Genomic DNA, 26,973 nt, shown 5'->3' with positions numbered 1-26,973 from the left:
TTATTATATTCCCTGAGGTTCACTTATACTAGCGGAGCCAAACTCAGTTCCCTAGAGCACAGGTTTCCAAACCCTGGGTCGCCAGGATGATTTAATGAAAATGGAGTTAAATTTAAAATATAATAAAAATAATAATTTGTTTTCATAAAATCATAGTCTATAGGGCTGTATAAAAGGAATAAATATGCTAAATATATTTGACTTAAATAATTAACAGATAAACAAAAGAAAAGAGAAAGCTGTGTGACAGTATTCTGCTGAGTTTGGTTTATTTCTGTGAAGCGCTCCACAAACTAGTCGACGGGAAGGAAACCGAGACGCCAGAAAACACGTCCTGCTTGTTTATTTATTTTACAAAGCCACAGTGTTCTGGTTTATTATGAGTGTACACAAATAAAATTAAATACTTATCAGTTTCGATTAGAGATGCGCCGATCCGATACTCACTATCGATACTCACGGGGGTGATCGAGACACTTTGGCTTAACTTGATGATGTTTTGCTGGAAAGTGCTAGTTTCATTTCGTGCACGCGCATATGAACGCTTGTTAACACACAACACGGTTATCTTTTCCAAGCTGCAGTTTATAAACACCGTTGCCCTTTGCCGTTTATCAAACATAATAAATAGTTGTATTTCACTCTGTTGCTTCAAGCGCATCATTCTGCGAACGGGATACGCATGAGCGCTTTGTGCCGCTCTGTATTGGAGCCTTTCATATTATAATACTTTTGGGCAATGAAAGATTATTAATAGCCTTTCTTGTTCTGTCCTATCTATAATATGTTGCTGCCTCATTAAACAGCTACGCTAAACATTTAAAAGAAATGTCTTTTAATTTTATAGTATATATCATAAATATATATTTACTTGTTTTTCATGAATGTATTTTACAACAATACAAAGAGCAGTGAGTACCATTTTAACAGATTTAGTGCTACACTTATTCACTTTTATTTGCTCTCCATCTCCAATAAATAATGTTTTTTCACTAAATGTTTAGATTTTTGAATTATTATTAGAATTATTGTGCTCATGATTTTTCTAGAGTAACTTTTGCTGCTGAATTTTCAACTAATCTAGTTTATAATAGTATTTTGTCATAGATCATGATCATATAATTTTTTAATTTTTTGTTTTTCTTTATAATGATGTTTAACACACAAAAGAGTAATTATCAGTTCAACAAACAGAGGTATAGAAATTCTACATTGATTAAAAAGAAAACTGTGCTGATATCGGATCGGTATCGGCCGATACTCAGAATTTTTGGGATCGAATCGGTTCTGGAAAAATGGTATCGGTGCTTCCCTAGTTTCGAACAATCCTACTCTTATCTGTATGACCGAAATGACGGAGTATGTTTTTATGTTTCCTCTGTTCGATCGCGTCTGCGCCTCACGCATTTAGCTTTGCGTTGTGTGGGTAGATGAACGAGACTGGGCAACAGAAATTACTCTGGCCATATTTGATTCTGCATGAATAAAAAGACAAATTAATCAAATCAAGCTCAAATCTGTGGCCATCTCTCGCCATTGTAACATCAGCCTCTCTTCAGTCACGCTACCGCAAGTGCAACATATTTTACAGTTTTCATGGTTCTCATATAAATCAAAATAGTGTTCAACATATTTAACAAAAAAAAAACATTTTACATAAATTAAAATAAAAAAAAATAAAAACTATTTGCTATATTTCAGATCAATATATTTGTTTTCCTTAAAATTGTAATTAACACTAACTTTATTCTCATCTTAATTATAAATCATTTATTTCTGTATAAAATAATACTACCATTAAAAACACAATTGATTTTATTTTTTAATCAATGTAGAATGTGTGACTTAAAAATAAACAGATTTGTGCTCTGTTTGAGGACAAGAAATGAAAACCAATGCAATATGATGAATGTCCAAAAGATGGCACTCACAGACTGTTTTTAAATGGGGTTGGATAAATATTTTTTGCTTTTAAACCGTGTGTGTGTGTGTGAGAGTGTGAGAGAGAGAGATTTTGGTTGGGTGACAGTTCTAGGTTACAGTTTGACAAAAGCACAATGTTGTGTTTTATTGCGAGTGTACACAAATATAAGTAAACACTTTGCAGTTTGAATGATGTCCTGTATGAACAAAATGGCGGAGTATCGCGCCCGCACCTCTCTCTCTCTCACACACACGCACGCGTTATAAATTCGTCGCTGGAGTGAATGGGAATATGATTTATTGAAAATATTTCAAAAAATATAAGTGTTTCTTTAGTCAATACTTTTTAATGGCTTGTGAGCTTTCCATTCCTCCTCTGCGTGATTCTAGTCAGCGCTGGATGCTAGCCACCACCGGATTGTTGTCAGCGCCAAACACATTTTTGAGCTCGTGAATGCTGATTCTTGTCAGCGCTGGATGCTAGCCACCACCGGATTGTTGTCAGCGCCAAACACATTTTTGAGCTCGTGAATGCTGATTCTTGTCAGCGCTGGATTCTAGTCAGTGTTTGAGCGCTGGTCTATGACTGGAAAAATAATAGAGTCCTTGCAAAAGTAACGATACATAGCTTAGGCTACATGTCGCATTAAACTGGAATGTTAGGCTTTCTAAATTTAGAATGTAATTATTTTGCAAGTAAACATGTTTAATCTCGTCTTGCCTGGATCTTTGGCAGGGGCGCTGGAAACTTTTGAATAAGAAATAATATCAAGTCGTCAAAATACAACTCCTCAAATCTCCGCGAATCACAACAAGCGTATCAGTGAGAACACTCATTTAAACAGCATACACACACCCGAACTTGACTGCACATCATACTTTTGACATTATTGATACTGCTTTCAATCGTAATGCAATAGAAATGAACACAAAAAACCTGCCTAGTGCCGCTCTACAACACTGACGGTGGACTTGCGGTCAGGAGTGGAGCGGCTGTGGACGAATGTTTTTTTTATTTAGCGCTACTGACGTATTCTTTCACGCAAACCATTGCGTGCACACAATATGACATCACACTCTATGCATATGTTTTACAACATAATTTAACATATCCATAGTCCTTTAGACTCGAGGCCTCTGGGGATGATGGACCTGTGACTTCACCTGGGGATGTGGCCAGAGCCGAAAGTGACAGTCTTTGACCTCATGTCCCAACTCCATATGAAACAGATTCATTCTACATTATATCTTGGCAATCCTTTATCTACTTGAATTTATAATTTTTTTTGTATATATTTACATTTTTGTTATAAATACTACTTCAGTTTGGAATAACTAGGCTATGCTATGGACAAGGGAACCCTATGGTCAGTGAGTGTCAAGCTGTTCATCCACCAGTGTGGACTACTTCTCCACAACGACCACACATTTCACAATATTTTACTTTATTTTATCTTTGTATTGGCAATTATTTATCTATTTTTTTCCTAGTTTTTAAGGTGCTACTGCTGCCCCTTTAAAGAAAAGCACCCTAAACCCCAACTTATTGTGCTGTATTTACTCTCTTCTAGTCTTGTTGGCTGTAATCTCACTGGTCAGGATTGTGAAATTGTGTCATCAGCTCTACAATCCTCAAACTGTGTCCTGAGAGAGCTCGACTTGAGTATTAATGCCCTGCAGGATTCAGGAGTGAAGATTATTTCTGAAGGACTGAAGAGCCCACACTGTAAGCTGCAGATACTGAGGTATTTAAGAACATATTAGAGATTATTTACAGTCTGCCAGTCATAATGTTGATGTGTGTTTGTAGATGATCTGACTGTGTGTGTCTGTAGGTTGTCTGGCTGTATGGTGACAGAGGAAGGCTGTGGTTATGTGTCTTCAGCTCTGAGTTCAAACCCCTCACACCTGAGAGAGCTGGACCTGACGAACAATGACCTGCAGGATTCAGGAGTGAAGATTATTTCTGAACGACTGAAGAGCCCACACTGTCAGCTGCAGATTCTGAGGTATTTAAGAACATATCAGAGATTTACTACACCAACACAGAAAAGATACAAAGGGACAGGTGCTAGCTGTTGGAGATTATGTGGGAAAAGGGAATCTAACCATTATCATATTTCTGGGCAGTGTCAGAAATTAACCCAGTTTTGGCAAGGGATTGAAGGAAATTTGGAAGCTGTTTTTGAGGTGACGATTCCTTGTAATTGTGAATGTTTACATCTTGCTTACATCATTCTTCCGGCAGCCAGTAAAAAAGTAATTACAAAGAAATGGCTAAAACCAGAGCCACTTACAGTTGATGATTGGATTGACATATCACACACACACACACATATATATATATATATATATATATATATATATATATATATATATATATATATACATACAGTGCAATGCATAAGTGAATACACCCATGCTAAAGTTGACTAAAAAGACTAATAAAAAATCATATTTTGGAAATTGAACTTAATGCCTTAATTTAAAAAATTAGGAAAAATCCAACCTTTAAGGACACCAATTTTCTTTGTGAATGAATAATGTATCGTAAATAAATAAATGTTCTTCCTTAAAATACATGGTGCATAAGTGAGTACACCCCTATGTTAAATTCCCATAGAGGCAGGCAGATTTTTATTTTTAAGTATTTTTTTAAAAAAAATTTTAGGATACTATGCATCCTGATAAAGTTCCCTTGGCCTTTGGAATTAAAATAGCCCCACATCATCACATAGCCTTCACCATACCTAGAGATTGGCATGGTTTTATTTCAGTTAGCCTAAAAGCTAGTTCGATTTGCATTGAGAGATGATCTTATGGAAAGTACCCCATGCCAATCTCTAGGTATGGTGAAGGCTATGTGATGATGTGGGGCTATTTTAATTCCAAAGGCCAAGGGAACTTTATCAGGATGAACAGTATCCAATTTTTTGTTTTTTTTAAATACTTAAAAATAAAAATCTGCCTGCCTCTATGGGAATTTAACATAGGGGTGTACTCACTTATGCACCATGTATTTTAAGGAAGAACATTTATTTATTTACGATACATTATTCATTCACAAAGAAAATTGGTGTCCTTAAAGGTTGGATTTTTCCTAATTTTTTTAATTAAGGCATTAAGTTCAATTTCCAAAATATGATTTTTTATTCCTCTTTTTAGTCAACTTTAGCATGGGTGTATTCACTTATGCATTGCACTGTATATTAGGGCTGGGGGAATTAACGCGTTAATCTTTGCGATTAATTTGAAATGTTTAACGCGTTAAAAAAAATTAACGCAGCACTTTTTTTTTTTTTCCTAGTTTTAATGATTTCCTGTTGCGTCTGCTATTAAAAAGGCCGCAATATGCCGTCCCGCCCCTCCGTTTTCGGTGATCAGGTTTCATTCTCGCGCAGCTTTCATGAGCGGGTCTTTTCCTCTTGGTGTGTGCGTCGCGCTCATAGACAGGTCGCCCTCTGTGTTCCGGCCCGGGTGTGTGTGTGTGTGTGTGTGTGTGTGTGTGTCGGCGCGCTCTGTCGTTAACGGCCCAGCGTCTCGCTCTCCGTTCCGTGTGTGTGTGTGTGTGTCAGCGGCTCTGTCGTTAACGGCCCAAACGCTTCAATCATGTACCAAGCACTGGAAAAGTAAAGTCCACTCAAATAACGTGAAATTTCTCTGTAGACTTCTGTTTGCTGAGCTGGTATAGTCATGCTGGGCAACAATGGTAAAATGACCCGCTCTGATCACATGCTCTGGTAGTAATAGCTTTGTAGGACTATATTTTGTTTTGATAATTAGTAAAAAAAATAAAATAAAAAATAATAATAATAATCTGTTAAATTGATTATGTTGATTGATTATTGAAAAAGAATAATATATTGATATATTGATCTTTAATATTTTAATATAGGGCTATTTTTTGTTGGTTTTTTTTCCCTGTGTTGTTTAATTAGGTGATTCTAAGTTTAAATATTGATGATTACAAGCTTGGGGGAAACGCAATTAATTACAGCAAATTGTGCAATTAATTAGTTTTTTTTTTTTTTATCGATTCCCAGCCCTAATATATATATATATATATATATATATATATATATATATATATATATATATATATATATATATATATAAAATATATATATATATTTATACTACAGGGCCGTTGAATGCTTGAATCTGATTGGTTGACGAACGTTCTAAGGTGTGCATTATTTTCAGGGAAACGCGCGGAAGTAGTTCCAGGCATGGTCTTGACCACATTACAGTTCCATGTCACTTCGCGTAGTCAACTGTAATAACGGAAAATAGGATGCAATTCATAACAAAAGCATTGAAGCATTCAAAAGCATTTAGCCCCATGCGCTTGATCTGCAATTTTCAATGTCTAGCTTCACAATCAATAGAAACATGCAGTTTAATTTTAATAAAGTATATAGTCCTATCTATAATCAATAGAAAATTAAACTGAATATAGGCTAAATGAATGGATAGTCCTGCAGCATGGATTTTTATTGCAGATAATATAACAAATAAATAATTATTGATAGGCCTACTTGTTAAAAGGGCTTTGTTTCATTTATTTGGCTATAGTCTACTGTCATCTGTCAATAATGAAAAAAAAAAAGAATGAACGAATTAATTAAAACGAATTGAATTAATAAATAAATAATAATATTGATGCACATGCTTTTCTGTCTTATTATTGCAACATCTCTCTCTAATAACTGCATTAATAACTGCATAATGAATGTAATTTGATACTTATGACTGATCATGCCCAAACGCGCGTTCAGTCCGTGTTCAAAGTCGGTGTTTAAAATCTGCTGCAGGCGATGAAAACAGTCAGAGAATGTGTCAGCTAGTCGTGTGTCCCAGCATTAGTCTGCTATCAGTGGCTCAAACCTCCGTTACTAACTCTAAAATTACGTTTTGGAATTAGCAACGGAGGCATGGGATTAGATGCGTAAGAAATTAGGTCTACATACAAGAGCATTTTAATGACAAACTTTACAAACGTCTTGAAATACATAATCTGAACAATGTTTTGAGGTGTGGTAACCATAGTATAAGCGGAATAATTGACTTCAGGCCGTTGAATTATTAGAAAAATAATGCACACATATGTGTGTATATATATATATATATATATATATATATATATATATATATATATATATATATATATATATATATATATATTTGGGCGATTCCACAGTTTAGGGCTAACTGCAAGGACAACAGCCTGCAAAATCAATCTTCGTGGAGAAAGCTATTGTCCTCAGAAAACCTGGGGTACAGCTGTGTGAAAGGCAGGATAAATCTGGCAATGGTAAACTAGTAAACTTTGATCTAAGTTAAGTTGATGTCAAATTTAACGTATGTAACATGGACGGAAAAACAGTGTAAGTTCAAGCAGAAAGTGTATTTAATCTAATTCAGTTTAATAAAATTCTGGTTGAATCCCAGTTCATGTTTTGCTTTGTTCCTAATTTAGTATAGTTATGAGTCAGGCGTTGTGTATGGTTCACAAAACTGGTAATATGACTTCCATGCAGGCAGGGTGGCCATCTAATATTATCTGTTCTATAAACTTAAAGGTGCATTTTTGAGTCTGGTATGTTCATAAACTGAAAGCCAGCAAAATTACTAACAAATACCACAGGTATATTTTTCAAATTTATTTGCCAAATGTAGAAGACAAAGGAACTCCTACAAGTGTGCTAAGTTATAACGTGTGTAACGTGGACGGAAAAAATTAAACAATCCTGCAAGATTGCCTCTGTAACACAAAATAATACCATTTCATGAAAACTGGCAAAGAATAGAACAAGTTCATAACACATTAAAATAACCTGTCATCATACTATCAAATTTAAAGATCATACAGATTGTGTTAACGCACTATTAACGTGTTAACTTCGTCAGCCTAAGCTATATTACGAACATTGCATCGTGGTGGATTAAGGGAATTCTACTTTCAGTGTTAGTAGTAGTATTTTGTAGAAGACACACCAAAATAAATGTTATGCGCCAAACTTCAGGATTTTATTAAAGGAAATGAAAGAAATGACTTAGGAAAAATCCAGATGCACTGAATGTCCCACCCTGACATCCGCAATTTCTGGGGACTAAAATAAATAAAATAAAGTCTCATTACACGATAATGCCAAGGCTTAGTGGGATAAAAGTAACTTTATTATTTCTTACATCTATCTTTAACAAAATAGTGAACTAAAAATAAAAAAAATGACAACAACTGGGTATTATTCAATCTATATTGTTCATTACACCCCTTGTGGACAGAAACTGTTGAATCGCCCATATATATATATATACACACACACACACACACACACACACACACACACACACACACACACACACACATATACATGTGATGGAAAAGATTTCCTTTTCCTTAAGAACTCAGATAGAATACGTTTGTTCAATATGGAAAAAAAATATTGATTATATCCCCTTGTTCTTGTGTAAAACACAAAACATCTGTATAAGCTTGAGTATTTCATTTCCATGACCATTGGTAGACATGATGGGTTATAATGCTGTCTCTGTATTGACGTATATGTTTTTGTTTTATTGTAAAGAAGCATTTCTGACTTGATAAATGTATATATTTGTCCACTGAAATTGAAAAAAAGAACATATAAGAGATTATTTACAGTCTGCCAGTCATGAGTGTTTTTGTAGATGATCTGACTGTGTGTCTGTAGGTTGTCTGGCTGTATGGTGACAGAGGAAGGCTGTGGTTATGTGTCTTCAGCTCTGAGTTTAAACCCATCACACCTGAGAGAGCTGGACCTGAGCTACAATCACCCAGGAGTCAAGCTGATCTCTGGCAAACGGATGGATCCAAACTGCTCATTGCAGATACTCAAGTATGTGGGACAAGCAAGCCTCGTTTACACTGCAGGTCTTGATGCCCAAATCTGATTTGTTGTCTATATCCGATTTGTTTTGACCGTCCGTTTACACTTTCTTGCCCCATATCCGATTAATGTGTTTACATTTGACATACTATCTGAGACGTTGCGCATGCTTAAAGGGGGTTCTTGCACAGATGGACAAACGTGAAATATGCTTGATGCTAGCTTTGCGATATACCGTATTTTCCGGACTATAAGTCACACTTTTTTTAATAGTTTGGCTGGTCCTGTGACTTATAGTCAGGTGCGACTTGTATATCAAAATTAATTCATACTGACTGACATGAACCAAGAGAAAACATTACCGTCTACAGCCGCGAGAGTACAAATGCTGCTCCTGTAGCCTTGCCCTGAAAAAATGTACTGAAAACAACTAAAAAACTGAACAAAAGACTGAACACAAACAAAATGCCCTCAAAAAGAAAAAAATCTCCATGTTTTTGGTGCTGATGCGGTGGTGACGCGTTCATGTAACATGTAAGGGTGGCGCTGCCAATGAAGCTCCTAAAAGCTGTCACAAAGAACCAGCAAAAGTAATGATTATGAATATGTCAGATATAGCAAGGAGACATTTTAATTGTTTATTAATAAACAAGTGTTTTCTGTGTCAGTGTTGGCTGCAAAGATGAAGTTGACGATGCTGACTCCCGATCTTCGCAGTAGTGAACGTGCCAGAGAGAAATACACATTTCATACAGATTACATAAGCAGAGAGCAGAGCAGTCTTTTTTCTTTCGTTTTGAATTGTTCTGTTTAAAAGTAGATATTTCAAGCTTTCTATATATGTCTCAGGTCTGTGAGGCAAGTAGGCCACCGTATATGCTGAGTTTCGTTTAATTTATGAGATGAGCTTCAGTTCACGTGCCCGGCGCCTCCGTGTCGGGATTATCTATTGTCTACTATATTCTTATTTATTAAATCCAGGCAATTGGTTGATGAAACAGATTAAAATTAAGATACAATTAATACAAAACGAAATTAAATTTAAAGACAGGCTTTGTGCTTTCTGTTTGAGGTCTCTGTGAACGTTTCAAAGCAGTCTTTTAGTGCCGCTTTCAGAGTGGTCCCGTCCGTAACGCTGTTTTTTTCCTCAATGTGAAAAAAATATATAAATATATATATATTTTATGTTCTGTGGAGAGCCAACCCTTCTTCATCCGGTGGGTAGTATTACTTTTGGTTTGCGCAGTGTATTTCACAGAATTACTAAAAAAAATTTGCCACCTAAAAGTTAAAGATTTTTTTGTGTCCGTAACGCGTGTGTATTTTCCACATATTAAATATAAAACGCATGTAGAGATATTTTTCTAATGTCCCTTTATTAAGGGAATATGGATATATAAATAGACGTTTCAATATATTGGTATTAAATGCATTTTCTGAGAATTTATATTTCAAGTTTTGACTGCAAATGTCACGTCCATAACGCTGGAATTGCCCAATTTTAAAGAATTTATCGGTATTTATTTATTTATTCGGTTTCATATCGCATATCGTTACAGCCCTAGTTAATGTGTTACGTTAACATACCGGACACCTCTTCAGCCTGTTGTTCTGTGTGCTATTGTGTAGTTGAATAACTTGCCTTTCCAGATTAAATGTCTGTTCTTGGTCTTGGATTTTGTGAAATAAATAAATGAAATAAATAAATAAAATAAATAAAATGCGCCTTATAGTCCAGTGCGACTTATATATGTATTTTTCCTCTTCATGATGCATTTTTTGACTGATGCGAAATACAGTAGCCTATGCGAAGTTCGCGAACTATCACCATGATTTTGAGGTGGAGGAGGATGAAAAGGGCCATCATTGCAGCCTGCACATATGCTTCAGTTATTGTGTGCAAGAGAGATCTCAGGACTGGTGGGAACATACAATACGATCTCATGAAATTGTGTATCTATACCACAAATTTTATTTCTCGTGCCATTTATATGCCAAAAATAGTTTCTGCATGCAGATATGCACTGTAAACCCTTTGTGTACGATTAGGGGTGTGGAGTGCGTGTGTATTACACGCCATAAAGTAAATATCATATGCACGTGAAAACTGCGTATCATATGCACTCAAAAACTATTTTTGGCGTAAATGGCAGAAGAAATAAAATTCGTGCTATAGATACACACTTTCATGAGATCGTGGCGGGCTTTAACGAGGAGCAGCGGGTCTGAAATTTTAGGATGAGCGAGCCAACCTTTGATATGTTGTGTCAACGTGTGTCCACATTCCTCTCCTACGACGACACAACGTTTCATCGGGCCATCCGTCCCTTTGCAGATGCGCGTCGGGGTTTCTCTCATCATTAAACCGCGGATATGTAGCCTAATGCCTCAAAAAATTGGATCTGTTTGTTTACATGATAGTTGCATTGGCACATATCTGATTTATTTCCACAAATGAACGAGGCCTGAAACCGATCTCGAAATATCCAAATGCATGCGTTTTTTCCTGTTTACACGGTCATAGAAAACATCCGATTTGTGTCACATATGAGCAAAAAATCGGAATTGAACCCGGTAGTATTTTCGAATGACCGTGCTTCCCTCCCTCATGTCTTTCAATCCACATGAGCCAAAAATACATTTTCTGGCTTTTCACATTTCTACTACATAAATGACCCAATTTAAATACACATTCATCTTTCCAGCAGTGAATTATCCCTTGAAGTAAGTTCAGTGATGTTTCATTTTTGTTGTAAAAAAGGTATTAATTTAGTTAATTTATGTATATTTCCGCTCTGGAGAAAACCGTGATGTCATGGTCCAGCTCGGTTGAGTTCTAATATGCATTAATATCTAATATGTTCTAATATTCGGTCAATGTTAATTAATGTTAATGCAAAATTAAATGTCCCCAGCTAAGCAAGCCAAAAGCCAGTGGCAAGAAAGGTGAAAAAAGGTGACAGTGGCAAGGAACCAAAACTCCATCAGGGCCGAATGGACAAAAAAACCTTGGGGAAAAACCAGGCTCAGTCGGGGGGGCAGTTCTCCTCTGGTCAGCGAATGAACAGTGTATGATTATGATTCAGGCAGCATTACAGGTCAGAAGTTAGATTGGATTGGAACAATCAGAATATTATCCAGTTCCATCTGGTTGAAGACCAGAGTCATCATGCCAGTATGGAGACTGGTTTGTTGAGGATCAGAGCCAATGGCTGTCATGTCAATGAGGCCTTCACAGGGGAGAGTCTAGTTGGCACAATCTCTGCTGACACTTCAGGGATGCGTTGTGGTCGTGTCTAGGCGCAGGTCCTCCATCTGATCTGGATACGGCCCGGATCCGGCTGATAACAGTAAACTTTGGAATAAGCAGAAAGATTAACATTAGCGTAGATGCCATTCTTCTTATGATGTAACGAGTACATTGGGTGTTATAGGAAGTGTTCCCGGTTCCGGCTGACCTAATTTATGCAGCCTAATAATCATTTAACTGATTTGTATTTAAGAATGTATAGGTTAAAGAGATGTGTTTTTTGTCTAGCTTTGAACTGACAGAGTGTGTCTGCTTCCCAGACTGTTCCAGAGTTTTGGTGCTAAATAGGAGAAGGATCTACCGCCAGCAGTCGATTTAGATATTCTAGGTATTATCAACTGGCCGGAATTTTGAGATCGCAATAGACGTGAAGGACTATAATGCGTTAAGAGCTCGCTCAAGCACTGCAGAGCTAAACCATTTAGTGCTTTGAAAGTAATCAGCAATATTTAAAAATGTATACAATGTTTAATAGGGAGCCAGTGCAGTGTTGACAGAACCGGGCTAATATGGTCATACTTCCTGGTTCTGGTATGAACTCGAGCTTCTGTGTTTTGGACCAGCTGTAGTTTGTTTATTAAGCGTGCAGGGCAACCACCCAGTAGAGCATTACAATAATCTAGCCTTGAGGTCATGAACGCATGAACTAACTGTTCTGTATTTTTCATTGAAGGCATATGACGTAATTTAGATATATATATTTAAGACAAAAGAATGCGGCTTTACAGATACTAGACACGTGACTTTCAAATGAACGATTGGTATCAAAGAGCACACCCAGGTTTCTAACTGACGACAAAGACTTGACAGAGCAGCCATCAAGTGTTAGACAGTTTTCTAGGTTAGTACGTGCAGAGGTTTTTGGTTTAGTCATTAGAAAATTTGAGAAATTAAGAAATAGTAAATTACTAGTCATCCAAATTTTTATATAAGATATGCATTATCTGTTAATTTCTTGAATTGCCATGTTTCATTGGGGCACGAAGAGATATAGAACTGGGTATCTTTGGCATTACAGTGAAAGCTAATCCCATGCTTCCTAATGATATGTCCTAATGGTAGCATGTACAGAGTGAACAGCAGCGGTCCTAGTACTGAGCCTTGTGGTACGCCATACTGAACTTGTGATCGATGAGACATCTCTTCATTTACTGCTACAAACTGATATCGGTCAGATAAGTATGATTTAAACCATGCTAATGCTAAACCACTAATGCCAACATAATTTTTGAGTCTATTTAAAAGAATGTTGTGGTCAATGGTATCAAATACAGCACTAAGATCGAGTAACACTAATAGAGAGATACAACCACGATCGGATGATAAGAGCAAATCATTTGTGAGTCTAATGAGAGCTGTCTCAGTACTAAATCCTGACTGGAAATCCTTTCAGATCCCATTTCTTTCTAAAAAGGAACGTAGTTGTGTGGATACTGCCTTTTCTAGTAGACTCTCTTTGACAAAAAGGGTAGATTTGAGATTGCCCTGTAATTGACTAATTCTCTAGAATCAAGTAGCATTTTTTTAATAAGAGGTTTAATCATAGCCAGCTTAAAAGTTTCCGGCCCACCACTTCGAGCAATCCGCCATTATTATTTCTCGCTGCAATTTTGTAGTCCAAGCTAAAGGATGCAGAAGTTACGAGAGGGTAAGTTAAAATGTTCGGTTGTTGGATGTAGTAACCCACACGCTTCATTACACCGTCTAATGTAGGTGAACTGCTGCGCTTGTGACAGGACGCATGTTTAACTGAAAGAACGAGCAGAGAGAGAGAGAGACCCGGTCGCACACGCGCACTCTCTCTCTTCGGAGCCAGGCGAAAGTGTAAACAAGACTTCACCGTCTCCAAACTAGACGCTCTCTTGCTCTCTCTCCCTCGCACATATTAATCAAAATAAATCGACACGGTGGTAAAAGGTCGGAAGACCAAAGTTTCATGTGTAAATACAGTAACACACCATTGCGATACATCCATATGAAGACGTTGTTCTGCAGGTTCGTCGTTTTCATTTTCATCTCGCTCCGGCTCCGACTCTGGCTCGAACGGCTGGCTGGACAAGTCTTCCGTTGTTGACATTTTGTTAATAACGTGTGAATAAAACGTTTCTGTGCCGCTAGATGATCGTATCTCTGCTATCAAACTACAAAAATGGCCGAACGGGGTGGAGTTGAACCGAGTGTCACCTCTGCATCCTGGAGTGTGGGCGGGGTATGAAGTGTCTCAATTGTATTTAAAGAGACCGCACCAAAACGAGTTGCTCTCAGACGCACATCAGAAAAGGGGTAGAAAAGGGGCCTGTGGAGCTATAATAATGAGGAATTCAGACCCAAGCATAGCAGTTCCGCTTTATATAGACTACAAATGTATGATTTATATGTAAAAAGGAACGATTTAAAAGCATGATATGTCTCCTTTAAATGCTTAAAAATATAACGCATAATCCAAAGATGCTGCTCTTAGATACTGATTAATCACACAATTTAGGTTAAATCATCAATTGGAATTATCTGGGATTAAATCAAACAAAAGTTGCATCATGTACAAGCAGCAAGTGAGACACACATATCATGCCATGCACTGTAGAGACGTACACAGAAGCTAACTGCATTTTTAACGTATCTTCAGAAAATAATATTGACAGCAACAATAGGAACAAACTTTTTCATAAAGAGGTGATATTTCCACTATAAATTGGTTTCCAGGGGCTTTAAAAAAAAAAAAGACGTGTGGCACACCCACTCAAACCGGTGTGACGAGACACTTATCTCACGAGAATAGACGAGACACGAGATTGGGTTCACGAGAATGAGACGAGACGAGATTTTTGCACAATATAGAAATCCTCAATGACAAAGTTCATGACTGGAAAACAGGCTGTTGTATGTGTGCAGCCTAATTTGCGCGCATCAGGGAGCTTGTGTTTTACTTTCACTTTGGGATTGGCGATCGCACGTACTCCGTAGCGGCAGTGCTGAGCGCGCATTCTACAAGATATGACATTTATCAGACGTTTAGGCTCTGTTGTGCAACAAATCCTCCGCCATCATCACGCGATCAGTGAACTGTGGTTCGTGCTGCACTGTGTGCGACTGCAACTCGTGCTGGATGAGCAGAGCAGGCTCTAAGTACAGCACAACATCGATGCACCAAAAAAATAAACAATTAATTTACTAAATTAAATTAGAACAGAATATACCTTTCTACTAAATAAAAATACAAAACGAAATAAATCAGAATCAAGTCACAAGATGAGGAGCAAATGTGTGCAAAATGCCTAAAGTGCAGGGGAACATATATTCAAAACACAAGCCACAAATAGTTAGATTAGATAACCCTGACAGATCAATAAATAAAATAAAAATAAAGAAATTATTAAAGGGGCTATATGCAACTTTTTCCACAAAATAAACGTAACAATAGCCTTTTTATTTTACCATTTATGACTCAAACATCTCCTGATGAGCATACTGACACCTTGTCAGCTCACAGTGGGTGCACCTATAAGCCTGTATCCTATTTTTCCTATTTTCTGTCGGGTCGGATTTTTCCCGCGCTGTCTGCGGATGTGACGTCAAGCGCGTCCATGTTAAACGTTTCAGATCACTCTGCCACCACCGCTAGTCAGCAAGTAGCCTACACTCGCAAGCAGTGCAATGGAGAAACTTACTCTTATCAGTGTAAGAGAACACTTATCTCAAACAATATATGTATTTGACTGTTCTTACCTCTGTAAACATAATGTTGACCTCCTTACAGCAGATGACTTGTGAAGTGTGCACGTACGAGAGCGAGCAGAAAGGAAGAGCAGTTCTGTTTTTTGGCCACAGGTGTCAGTCGCGAGTTTAAATTTCAGAAAAAAGCATATAGCCCCTTTAAAATAATGATAGTAGCCAGAACTTTCAACTTTGTCTTATTAACTGCAGAAACAACAATAAATGCTAAACTGGAGTGGCAGTCTTTAGCTAAACATGTTCACAGCATCCAAACATCAAATCAGAACCGGCTGAAAAGTTTTAAATCACTTGTAGCCTACAGTACCTGATCGAGAGAAAAAACCCAGTCTTTCACTCTGTGTCCGCTGGAGTCTTTTGTGCACGCGGATAAAATACATTCTAAAACACTTAACGTGAAAAACGTTTAAGACTTAATCTCCTAAAATAGTTAAATTAAAATATGAAAACGCTTTATTATAGGAGGAACGCATTGCGTTCATATTCTGGGTTCATCTGCTTATCTGCTATAGTATGGTTTCTTAATAAAGTGTGTACTGTGTACATTAAGCCTCGTTAAAGTGCCTTTTAAGCGTTTTAAAAGGTTTTTTCCAAGCGGCAACATTCTGATCTGAAAAATGAAGCCTACCCGGAAGTGCGAAAAACTGCAATACATCGAAAATCCGCTAGGGGCAGGTCCCAAAAGGGAGCAAATGTCCATAGACCCCATGTTAAAATGTCCGTTTTCACAGCATAAATTCATGTTTTTACAGGTTGGTCCCATGGACTTTTATTGTATTTTTCGATAGCTTCCGAGTGCCTGACAACTGTGAGGGGGGTGAATTTTTTTCTAACTCGTTAGTTTAGATCGTATTTAGATATAAAATGTATGACAATAAGGGCGTGGTTAACTTTGATTGACAGCTTGATTGACAGCTGACAAGGCAGCGCCACGGAGAATGACAACATAAGAATCGCCATTTTTTAATACAGTTGACATATAATACTACTGTTTCTGTATCATGAAATGTAGTTTTAAGAGTTTTTCAGGCGAGAATGTAGTTGTTTAAAGCTCAAATCTGTGGTTTATTTATAAAGATTTATGAAAATTGTATCCAGTTGTGAGATCCAGTGATGACCGGGCGCTCGGCGCTCATGTACCCCGCCTGGAGCAGCCTTTCCTCGGCTATAGTCGTTCTGAGGTTTTGCCGCTGACTCTGGCGTCTCTGTAGTGGTTAAACATGAGATATGATTCGTCTTGTGTATATCTAACGGGCGATTTTTGGTCTTGTGAATCTATAATTTGTTCCCTGGGCAATCGTTTTGGCTGAGGGGAAGTTTCATAACTTTATAAGCTATTTAACTTTACCGTTGTGACGTTATGTTTAGACTCGAGCACTGACTTTGTATGTTTGACTGAATTGTTTGCTTTATTTGTATAGCTTCTTGTACCTTTTACTTATACTTTTATAATGGCTAATATTGATAAAAGTGAAATTTAACAAAAAGAGACTGGGTTGAGTTTTGTCATTTTAAATTTTAATACAACGAATATGATCTGTAATGTTGTTTACTGCCGCATCTGTTGTTTAGTACAAATGCACAAATTGCCTGGACCATATTAAAATGTTTAATATTTTTATATTATATTTAAAACGAAAAGAGGCAGGTTTGTGTTTTATATATTTTTTCTATAGGGGTGGGAATCTCTAGGCACCTCACGATTCGATTCGATTACGATTCAGAGGGTAACGATTATCGATTATTAACAATTTTTTTTTTTTTACTTACTTGGTACTTTTAAAGCAAAGTATTTATGATGACCCATAACAAACTTACTTTCATCTTCCTATATTAATTTTATTAATAAAACAAATGGAAGTGATTTGAACATTGCAAAGAACCAACAGGAAAATAAATGTGCCTGTACTAGCAGTGTACTTGTAGTAAATTAATACAAACTTCAGCATATTCTGAATCTCTAGCATTTAATAATAGACTTCTAACCAACATCCTCTTGTTATTTCCAATGAGCAATATAATCCTTCAGACAAAAAAAAACATTTTGCTGTAGCAAAAATCACAAACAGTTTTCATTCAAAAATATAGAATGATGTACCAGCAGCTCTCATACAATGCTTGCGGACTTACGCATATTCTGAATAATTAGTAACATACAAAGCCGCTCTTATACACAACTAAATAATAAAGAGTTAGGACTTGAAATGTTTGCTGTATACCACAATCAAAAACAGCTTATACAAAAAAAGTGAATGAACATCTGCAGAGAGCACAGTCAAAATGTAACTTTTTGACTGGCATTGCACATATTGCAGAGCAGTATAACGTACGTATAACAGATCGGTTTACAGCATATTGATGTGAAAACTAAATACTGAAAGCAGCTTTCATACAAAAAATACTAAATAGGTAACAATGAAATTGCCAATTTTCCATACGTTAGGTTTTAACGAAGAGGATGCCGTTCGAATTGCGTCATGCGTCTCTGTTATGTGCGCGCCACAGACTGCACGCGCACTGCACGTCCGCTTTAGAGTTCCGCCTTTTGCGTTCCGTCAATATTACGTTATTAGAAAAAAAAATATATATATTTTTTTTTAGAGAATCGATTTTTTGACATTTGTGAATCGATTCAGAATCGTCCACGTCCGCATCGCGATGCATCTAAGAATCGATTTTTTCCCCCACCCCTATTTTTTTTATATAAATAGGCAAACGTTATGTGCAGTGAATATAATCAATACGCGTTGCCTGAACCACATTTGTGTGTTATAATGTTTAAGATTTCTTTAAATGAAAACGAAAAGAGTTAGTATGGTGTTTTATAACATATTTCGTTGCCTAAAATATACACAGAGATAACCGGAGTAGCAGAGCGAGCTGAGTGACGCGCGCTGTGTCAGAAGGGGGGCGGGGTTAGGATTTTCCAAGATGGCGCCGCCCATACCCCCCATAAACGGCTTCAAACTCGTTCTTCAGAAAGTCTATGGGTGACGTCACAGACGCTTTGTCCATATTTTTTTTACAGTCTATGGTTTTTTCACGTTAAGCATTTTAGAATGTCCCGTGGAAAACCAGCTTGTTAGCGTTGGCCGGCAGAAGTGCGATCATGGTTTTCCTGATGCTGAATCCAGCCTTGGAGAATATCCTTCTGATGGTGTACATCCACACTGTAGAGTTTCTTATCCCAGACATCGTTAAAGATTTACATCCTTGCCGCCGAGACGCTCCTCTGTCAGTCACGGATTGAGACACACACACACACACACACACACACACACACACACACTCTTGCGTTCAAAGGGAGGATGAGTCACACACACACACACACACACACACACACACACACACACACACACACACTCTTGCGTTCAAAGGGAGGATGAGTCACACACATACACACACACACACACACTCGCGTTCAAAGGGAGGATGAGTCACACACACACTCACACACACACACACACACACTCTCTTGCGTTCAAAGGGAGGATGAGTCACACACACACACACACTCTTGCGTTCAAAGGGAGGATGAGTCACACACACACTCACACACACACACACACACACTCTTGCGTTCAAAGGGAGGATGAGTCACACACACACACACACTCTTGCGTTCAAAGGGAGGATGAGTCACACACACACACACACACACACACACTCGCGTTCAAAGGGAGGATGAGTCACACACACACACACACACACACACACACACACACACTTGTGTTCAAAGGGAGGATGAGACACACACACACACACACACACACTCTTGTATTCAAAGGGAGGATGAGTCACACACACACACACACTCGCGTTCAAAGGGAGGATGAGTCACACACACACACACACACACACACACACACACTCGCGTTCAAAGGGAGGATGAGTCACACACACACTCACACACACACACACACACACACACACACACACACTCTTGCGTTCAAAGGGAGGATGAGTCACACACACACACACACACACTCTTGCGTTCAAAGGGAGGATGAGTCACACACACACTCACACACACACACACACTCTTGCGTTCAAAGGGAGGATGAGTCACACACACACACACACACTCTTGCGTTCAAAGGGAGGATGAGTCACACACACACACACACACACACACTCGCGTTCAAAGGGAGGATGAGTCACACACACACACACACACACACACTTGTGTTCAAAGGGAGGATGAGACACACACACACACACACACTCTTGTATTCAAAGGGAGGATGAGTCACACACACACACACACACACACTCGCGTTCAAAGGGAGGATGAGTCACACACACACTCACACACACACACACACACTCGCGTTCAAAGGGAGGAAGAGTCACACACACACACACACACACTCTTGCGTTCAAAGAGAGGATGATACACACACACACACACACACTCTTGCGTTCAAAGGGAGGATGAGTCACACACACACACACACACACACACACACTCGCGTTCAAAGGGAGGATGAGTCACACACACACTCACACACACACACTCGCGTTCAAAGGGAGGAAGAGTCACACACACACACACACACACTTGCGTTCAAAGAGAGGATGATACACACACACACTCACACACACACTCGCGTTCAAAGGGAGGATGAGTCACACACACACTCACACACACGCGTTCAAAGGGAGGAAGAGTCACACACACACACACACTCTTGCGTTCAAAGAGAGGATGATACACACACACACACTCACACACACACACTCGCGTTCAAAGGGAGGATGAGTCACACACACACACACACACACACACACACACTCTTGCGTTCAAAGAGAGGATGATACACACACACACTCACACACACACACTCGCTTTCAAAGGGAGGATGAGTCACACACACACACACACACACACACTCTTGCGTTCAAAGAGAGGATGATACACACACACACTCACACACACACACTCGCTTTCAAAGGGAGGATGAGTCACACACACACTCACACACACACACTCGCGTTCAAAGGGAGGAAGAGTCACACACACACACACACACACTTGCGTTCAAAGAGAGGATGATACACACACACACTCACACACACACTCGCGTTCAAAGGGAGGATGAGTCACACACACACTCACACACACACACTCGCGTTCAAAGGGAGGAAGAGTCACACACACACACACACTCTTGCGTTCAAAGAGAGGATGATACACACACACACACACTCACACACACACACTCGCGTTCAAAGGGAGGATGAGTCACACACACACACACACTCTTGCGTTCAAAGAGAGGATGATACACACACACACTCACACACACACACTCGCTTTCAAAGGGAGGATGAGTCACACACACACACACACACACACACACTCTTGCGTTCAAAGAGAGGATGATACACACACACACACACACTCGCGTTCAAAGGGAGGATGAGTCACACACACTCACACACACACACTGTTTATTGAGGTAATAAACAAAATGCTTGTTGTAGCATCAGGTATTTCACAATACTTTCAAGTATGTAAGATATCACCATATCTTCAGAAAATACCAAAATATAGAATGGAATAATAATAACGGAAGCACAGTAAAATAAAACATATTAATGTCCATACTTTTCATTGTGCTTCATTTGACATTAATTGTATATTGACCAGTTGAACAACAACATTTTTTTCTTATTCTCATTTGGTTCTTGTAATAAACATTAGTTCCATCACATTACACAAATTACTAAATTTGCATCACTTTAAAGTCAACTACTCTGTTTAAACACAGGAAAACGTTTAACATGATGTGTTACACACACATTAGCACTAAATGCATTTCCAGATCAATTAACAACACAAAACGAGACCATTCGCGTTTCTATTGTTTACTTGGTTACTCATAGCAACAGGTCCGCTAGCTCAGTATGGCAGTGTATAGCTGAACATCACTATTTCACACACTACGGCAAAACTACTCAACTCTAAACATTGCACGTACTCACTACCGATTCACCACACTCTTATCTCTTATACTGAGATACATGCATACCATTTTGAGGAACATTAACCCACCTGTATTATATAGAAACAATGAGACGAAACCTTTAGCGTCCGTTCAGCTCAACTGCAGTATTTATTCTGCAGCGCTTGTCTCATAATGGTTTTAAGTTCCTCCCGGCGCTCAGCGCCATCTAGTGACCTCTAGAAGTATCGCCCCACCATTGTAACAAGTACAATACAATGAAATTGGTCTCTTCGTAACTATTTAGTACACATTATCATAAAAAAATATATGGGTGTTTATTTTTTCCACATTGTTTATTTTTGTGATAAATGGTAGTATAATAAACTGTACTAACTCAATTACCTTTTTTTATCTCTTATGCCCAGTGGTGTAGTCTACGTGATACGCGCGTATACGCCGTATACCCACTAGAAAAGGCCAAGGATTTCCGTATACCCACTTAAAAAAATTGTGAGGATGCGTAACAACTTCGTTTTGTGTCAGAACTTTCACACTTTCATCATAAATTCACCCCGTCTGTGTTTGCGAAGCGACACCGAATCGCGGAATCCAGTCACAATGAGCTTGCTTAGCAGAACGTCATCACGGAATATGACTATTTTTGAATGAATAAATCAAAAGTAGGGCTGTACAATGAATCAAATCTCGATATGGACTAGTGTCTGTGAATATTAAAGTTAAAAGAGACTGCAATTGTTCTACGCGTCTCTGGGAATGAATGAGCGCTCAATGTGTGCTCCACTACACACACACACACACACACACACACACACACTGAAGCACGCGTGATCACGCTCGTGGTGTTTTCAGCGTTTCACTGTATTGAGACATGAGCTACTACATGTTAGTGTTGTCAAAAGACCCGGTACTTCGGTACCAAGTCGGTACTAATTTTTTTTTAAACGTCACGGTACCAGGTTTTCTCAAACCCGGTACTTGATGCGCGTGCATGCCCGAAGCGCGTGCAGTTGCGTCCTCTTCATAAAAGCGCTGATGGCGATCGGCGGTGCTGCTGCTGATGTGGTGCTGATGTTTTTGCGCGTGCAGATACGTTATTTCAAATGGCGCGCGGCAAGCGCGCTCATAATAGAAGCGGCGCGCTCGCTTTTCCATGCGCGTTCATGGATGCATGGCAACGACAGACGCCACGGGAGTACAAACGCTTGTGCGAACTGCGCTCTCCATGACGACGAGGAAGTGTGACATAGGCCTATTAACTGATTTCTAGCCCTTGCATTAGCTTTACTACTAGATATATTTATGGAGATGAGAAATAAAAAGCCGTCATTAATATCAGTCCATCAGAAAAGCAGTTCTAGTCTTATTCTTGGCTGGATAACTCTTAGCAGGTTTAAAAAGCCCTTTTAAAGTTAAATATGAATACAGTTTTGGATTAAATAAAAGTACAGTCAAGTCAAATAAAACATATTTTATCTCCTGTATAGTTTGGTAACACTACAATAAGATACCATTCATTAACATTACTTAATGCGTTATCTAACATCAACACATTGAGTGAACAATATATTTTTACAACATTAATTAATGTTTGTGAATGTTATTTAATACAAACACTTGATTGGTCATGTTTGTTCACTTCATTCATTGTGCATTAAATAATGTTAACAGAAATAATGTTAACTTTTGATTTTAAAAATGTATTTTTAAATTAACCCCTAAAGGAGAATAATTGCGACAGTATATAACTATTGTTTATTGTTAGGTCATTTTATCTAATGTTATCTAACAAATGGAATCTTATTGTAAAGTGTTTTTAATGCTACAGTTTTCATCTTTGTAACTGTGATATACACTTTAATATATGTAAATTTAATCTAAATTAAGCTTTGGTACCGAAATTGGTACCGAGAACCGTGGATTTTCACTGGTATCGGTACCGAATACTGAAATTTTGGTACCGTGACAACACTACTACATGTGCACTTCATCGCAGAGCTGCTATGAGAGTCACTTCACGAGAATTTCACCATTTCATTTGATAAAAGTCATTCATTCGTTTCATATACAAACACATAGAAACTGTAATGTCTTTACGACAACCTGTCAAAATAAAAGTTCGGTATAACTTGAAGAAATTATAACAGAAATATATTACTATTGCACAGTAGAGTATACTAAAAACTAGACTACACCACTGCTTATGCCTAACTTTGAACACTTTTTTTTAACCCTTTACACGTTCAAAGGGAGGATGAGTCACACACACACACTCGCGTTCAAAGGGAGGATGAGTCACACACACACACACTCGCGTTCAACGGGAGGATGAGTCACACACACACACTCGCGTTCAAAGGGAGGATGAGTCACACACACACACACTCGCGTTCAACGGGAGGATGAGTCACACACACACACTCGCGTTCAAAGGGAGGATGAGTCACACACACACACACTCGCGTTCAACGGGAGGATGAGTCACACACACACACACACTCGCGTTCAACGGGAGGATGAGTCACACACACACACTCGCGTTCAAAGGGAGGATGAGTCACACACACACACACACACACACACACACTCGCGTTCAAAGGGAGGATGAGTCACACACACACACACTCGCGTTCAACGGGAGGATGAGTCACACACACACACTCGCGTTCAAAGGGAGGATGAGTCACACACACACACACACACACTCGCGTTCAAAGGGAGGATGAGTCACACACACACACACACACACTCGCGTTCAAAGGGAGGATGAGTCCCACACACACACACACACACACACACACACTCTTGCGTTCAAAGAGAGGATGATACACACACACACTCACACTCACACACACACACACACTCGCGTTCAAAGGGAGGATGAGTCACACACACTCACACACACTCACACACACACTCTTGCGTTCAAAGAGAGGACGATACACACACACACACACTCTTGCGTTCAAAGGGAGGATGAGACACACACACACACACACTCTTGCGTTCAAAGGGAGGATGAGTCACGCGCACACACACACACACACACACACACACTCTTGCCTTCAAAGAGAGGATGATACACACACACACACACACTCTTGCCTTCAAAGAGAGGATGATACACACACACACACACACTCTTGCGTTCAAAGAGAGGATGATACACACACACACACACTCTTACGTTCAAAGGGAGGATGAGACACACACTCACACACACACACACACTCTTGCGTTCAAAGGGAGGATGACACACACACACACACACACACACTCTTGCGTTCAAAGAGAGGATGATACACACACACACTCTTGCGTTCAAAGGGAGGATGAGGCACACACACACACACACACACACACACTGGCGTTAAATGGGAGGATGAGTCACACACACACACACACACACTTTCTTGTGTTTCCTCTAGAAATGAATGTGAATCATGTGTGTGTTTTATAGTGTGGATCATTGTGGAGAGTTCAGAATGACAGCAGGATTACACAAATGTAGGTCTACACACACACACACACACACACACACACACAATCATTCAGTGATTTATTGTTGATTTGTGTCATTTAGTGAAATGTTTCTCTTCTTGTGTTCAGGGGCCTGTGATCTCACACTGGATCCAAACACAGCACACACTCGACTCATTCTGTCTGATGAGAACAGGACAGTGACGAGTGTGTCTGAGCTTCAGCCGTATCCTGATCATCCAGAGAGATTTGATGATGTTCCTCAGGTTCTGTGTGGAGAGAGTCTGACTGGACGCTGTTACTGGGAGGCTGAATGGAGCGGAGCAGGTGCTGATATATCAGTGACATATAAAGGAATCAGCAGGAAAGGAGGGAGAGACTGTGTGTTTGGATCCAATGACAAATCCTGGAGTCTGATCTGCTCTAATAACAGATTCTCTGTCTGTCACAATAATAAAGCCACTGTTATTCCTGTCGGCTCTTCATCCTCTAAGAGAGCAGGAGTGTATGTGGACGTGTCGGCCGGCACTCTGTCCTTCTACAGCGTCTCTGACACACACACACTCACACACTTACACACACTCATCACCACATTCACTGAACCCCTCTATGCTGGATTTTGGGTTTATGATGACTCCTCAGTGTCTCTGTGTGACATTAAACAGCGTCCTGAGAGAAACACCAGTGATACACACACAACCGGGTGAGTGAAATATACTGTGTCTTAGTGAAGGATTTCTCCAGACTGAATAATAGTTCAATCCTCTGTTCTTCATACATCACTAAACACTAGAGATGCACCATATTGGGTTTGTGCTGATACTCCATATGCTGATATTGCACAGCATGTTTTGGCCAGTACCAATAAATACATATTTTCCTTTGTTTTGAAGCAACACAGAGTCTCTCCTGTGCGGAGACTATAAATAGGCCGCTGTCGGTAGCCTAAAAGAGGCCTAGAAATAGGGTTTCGTTCCACCAAGTGGGGCACTACCTACTTTTTTATATTTAACATCAGAAATATATAGAGATTCCTTAGGAAAAAGTTCTCCACACACAACCTTGCAGTTTTTGAGAAAAATGATGCTAAAGGTGCCCATTTTGAAAAAAAGGGAAAACAGGGAATTTTGCACTTTCAAACCTGTTTATCATATAAACCCAAAAATGCCGAATTACCACTTGAAGTACAAAATAAACCAGTTTGAAATGTGTGATATACCTGAAGTTGCTATCTAGGCACAGTAAACATGATGACCATTACCTCAGGAAAGCCATTTAATGACCATAATATAGGTTAGTTGGCTAGAAAAAGAGCTATAGAGAGTATTTTGCTAAATATGTGTACTATATTACATATTATATTTGTACTTATATCATTAAATAAAGTTGTTATTATAATAAAAAACGCATTATATTTAATTTGAGTTATTTTTAACCTTGAATAATACTACCAGCTGATAGGGCTGTCTGTGTGTAGCCTATGTATTTTTTTTTCTTGAGAACAATTAACGCCTATCTTGTGTACCTAATATTTATCCAAATGAGTCGATATTAAATCAAATCACAAGAATTGAATTGAAATCGTGAAATTTGTTTCAAGAAATTTGTACAAAAAAAACATAGCTTACCAGAAATTGTACCATATAAACATTGTAACATGTTGTCACTAAACCTAATAAAATTCAGT

General features: G+C 38.7%; 2 protein-coding genes across 11 annotated transcripts in view; both read left to right on the top strand.

The window, feature by feature from the left end:
- LOC311077433 (NACHT, LRR and PYD domains-containing protein 1 homolog) overlaps window positions 1–26,973 on the top strand; it is a 113,186-nt gene that overhangs the window by 7,306 nt on the left and 78,907 nt on the right. The window lies entirely within an intron of this gene.
- Window positions 1–26,973, top strand: part of LOC311077436 (NACHT, LRR and PYD domains-containing protein 1 homolog) — a 51,886-nt gene that overhangs the window by 7,313 nt on the left and 17,600 nt on the right. For 4 of the 5 annotated variants that reach the window (XR_014604890.1, XM_084105903.1, XM_084105901.1 and 1 more), the window contains exons 5-9: window positions 3,495–3,668; window positions 3,759–3,932; window positions 8,640–8,804; window positions 25,267–25,313; window positions 25,416–25,989. Coding sequence is in view for 4 of the 5 variants with exons in the window: in XM_084105903.1 (XP_083962029.1) it covers window positions 3,495–3,668; window positions 3,759–3,932; window positions 8,640–8,804; window positions 25,267–25,313; window positions 25,416–25,989 (1,134 nt within the window). In the remaining variant the exon portion in view is untranslated. The remainder of the gene's footprint in view (window positions 1–3,494; window positions 3,669–3,758; window positions 3,933–8,639; window positions 8,805–25,266; window positions 25,314–25,415; window positions 25,990–26,973) is intronic. The other variant, XM_084105904.1, reaches the window with a different exon arrangement.

This window comes from Abramis brama (assembly GCF_963993115.1).
Source record: "Abramis brama genome assembly, chromosome: 2".
Lineage (NCBI taxonomy): Eukaryota > Metazoa > Chordata > Actinopteri > Cypriniformes > Leuciscidae > Abramis > Abramis brama.
This window is presented reverse-complemented; position numbering and strand designations above follow the sequence as displayed.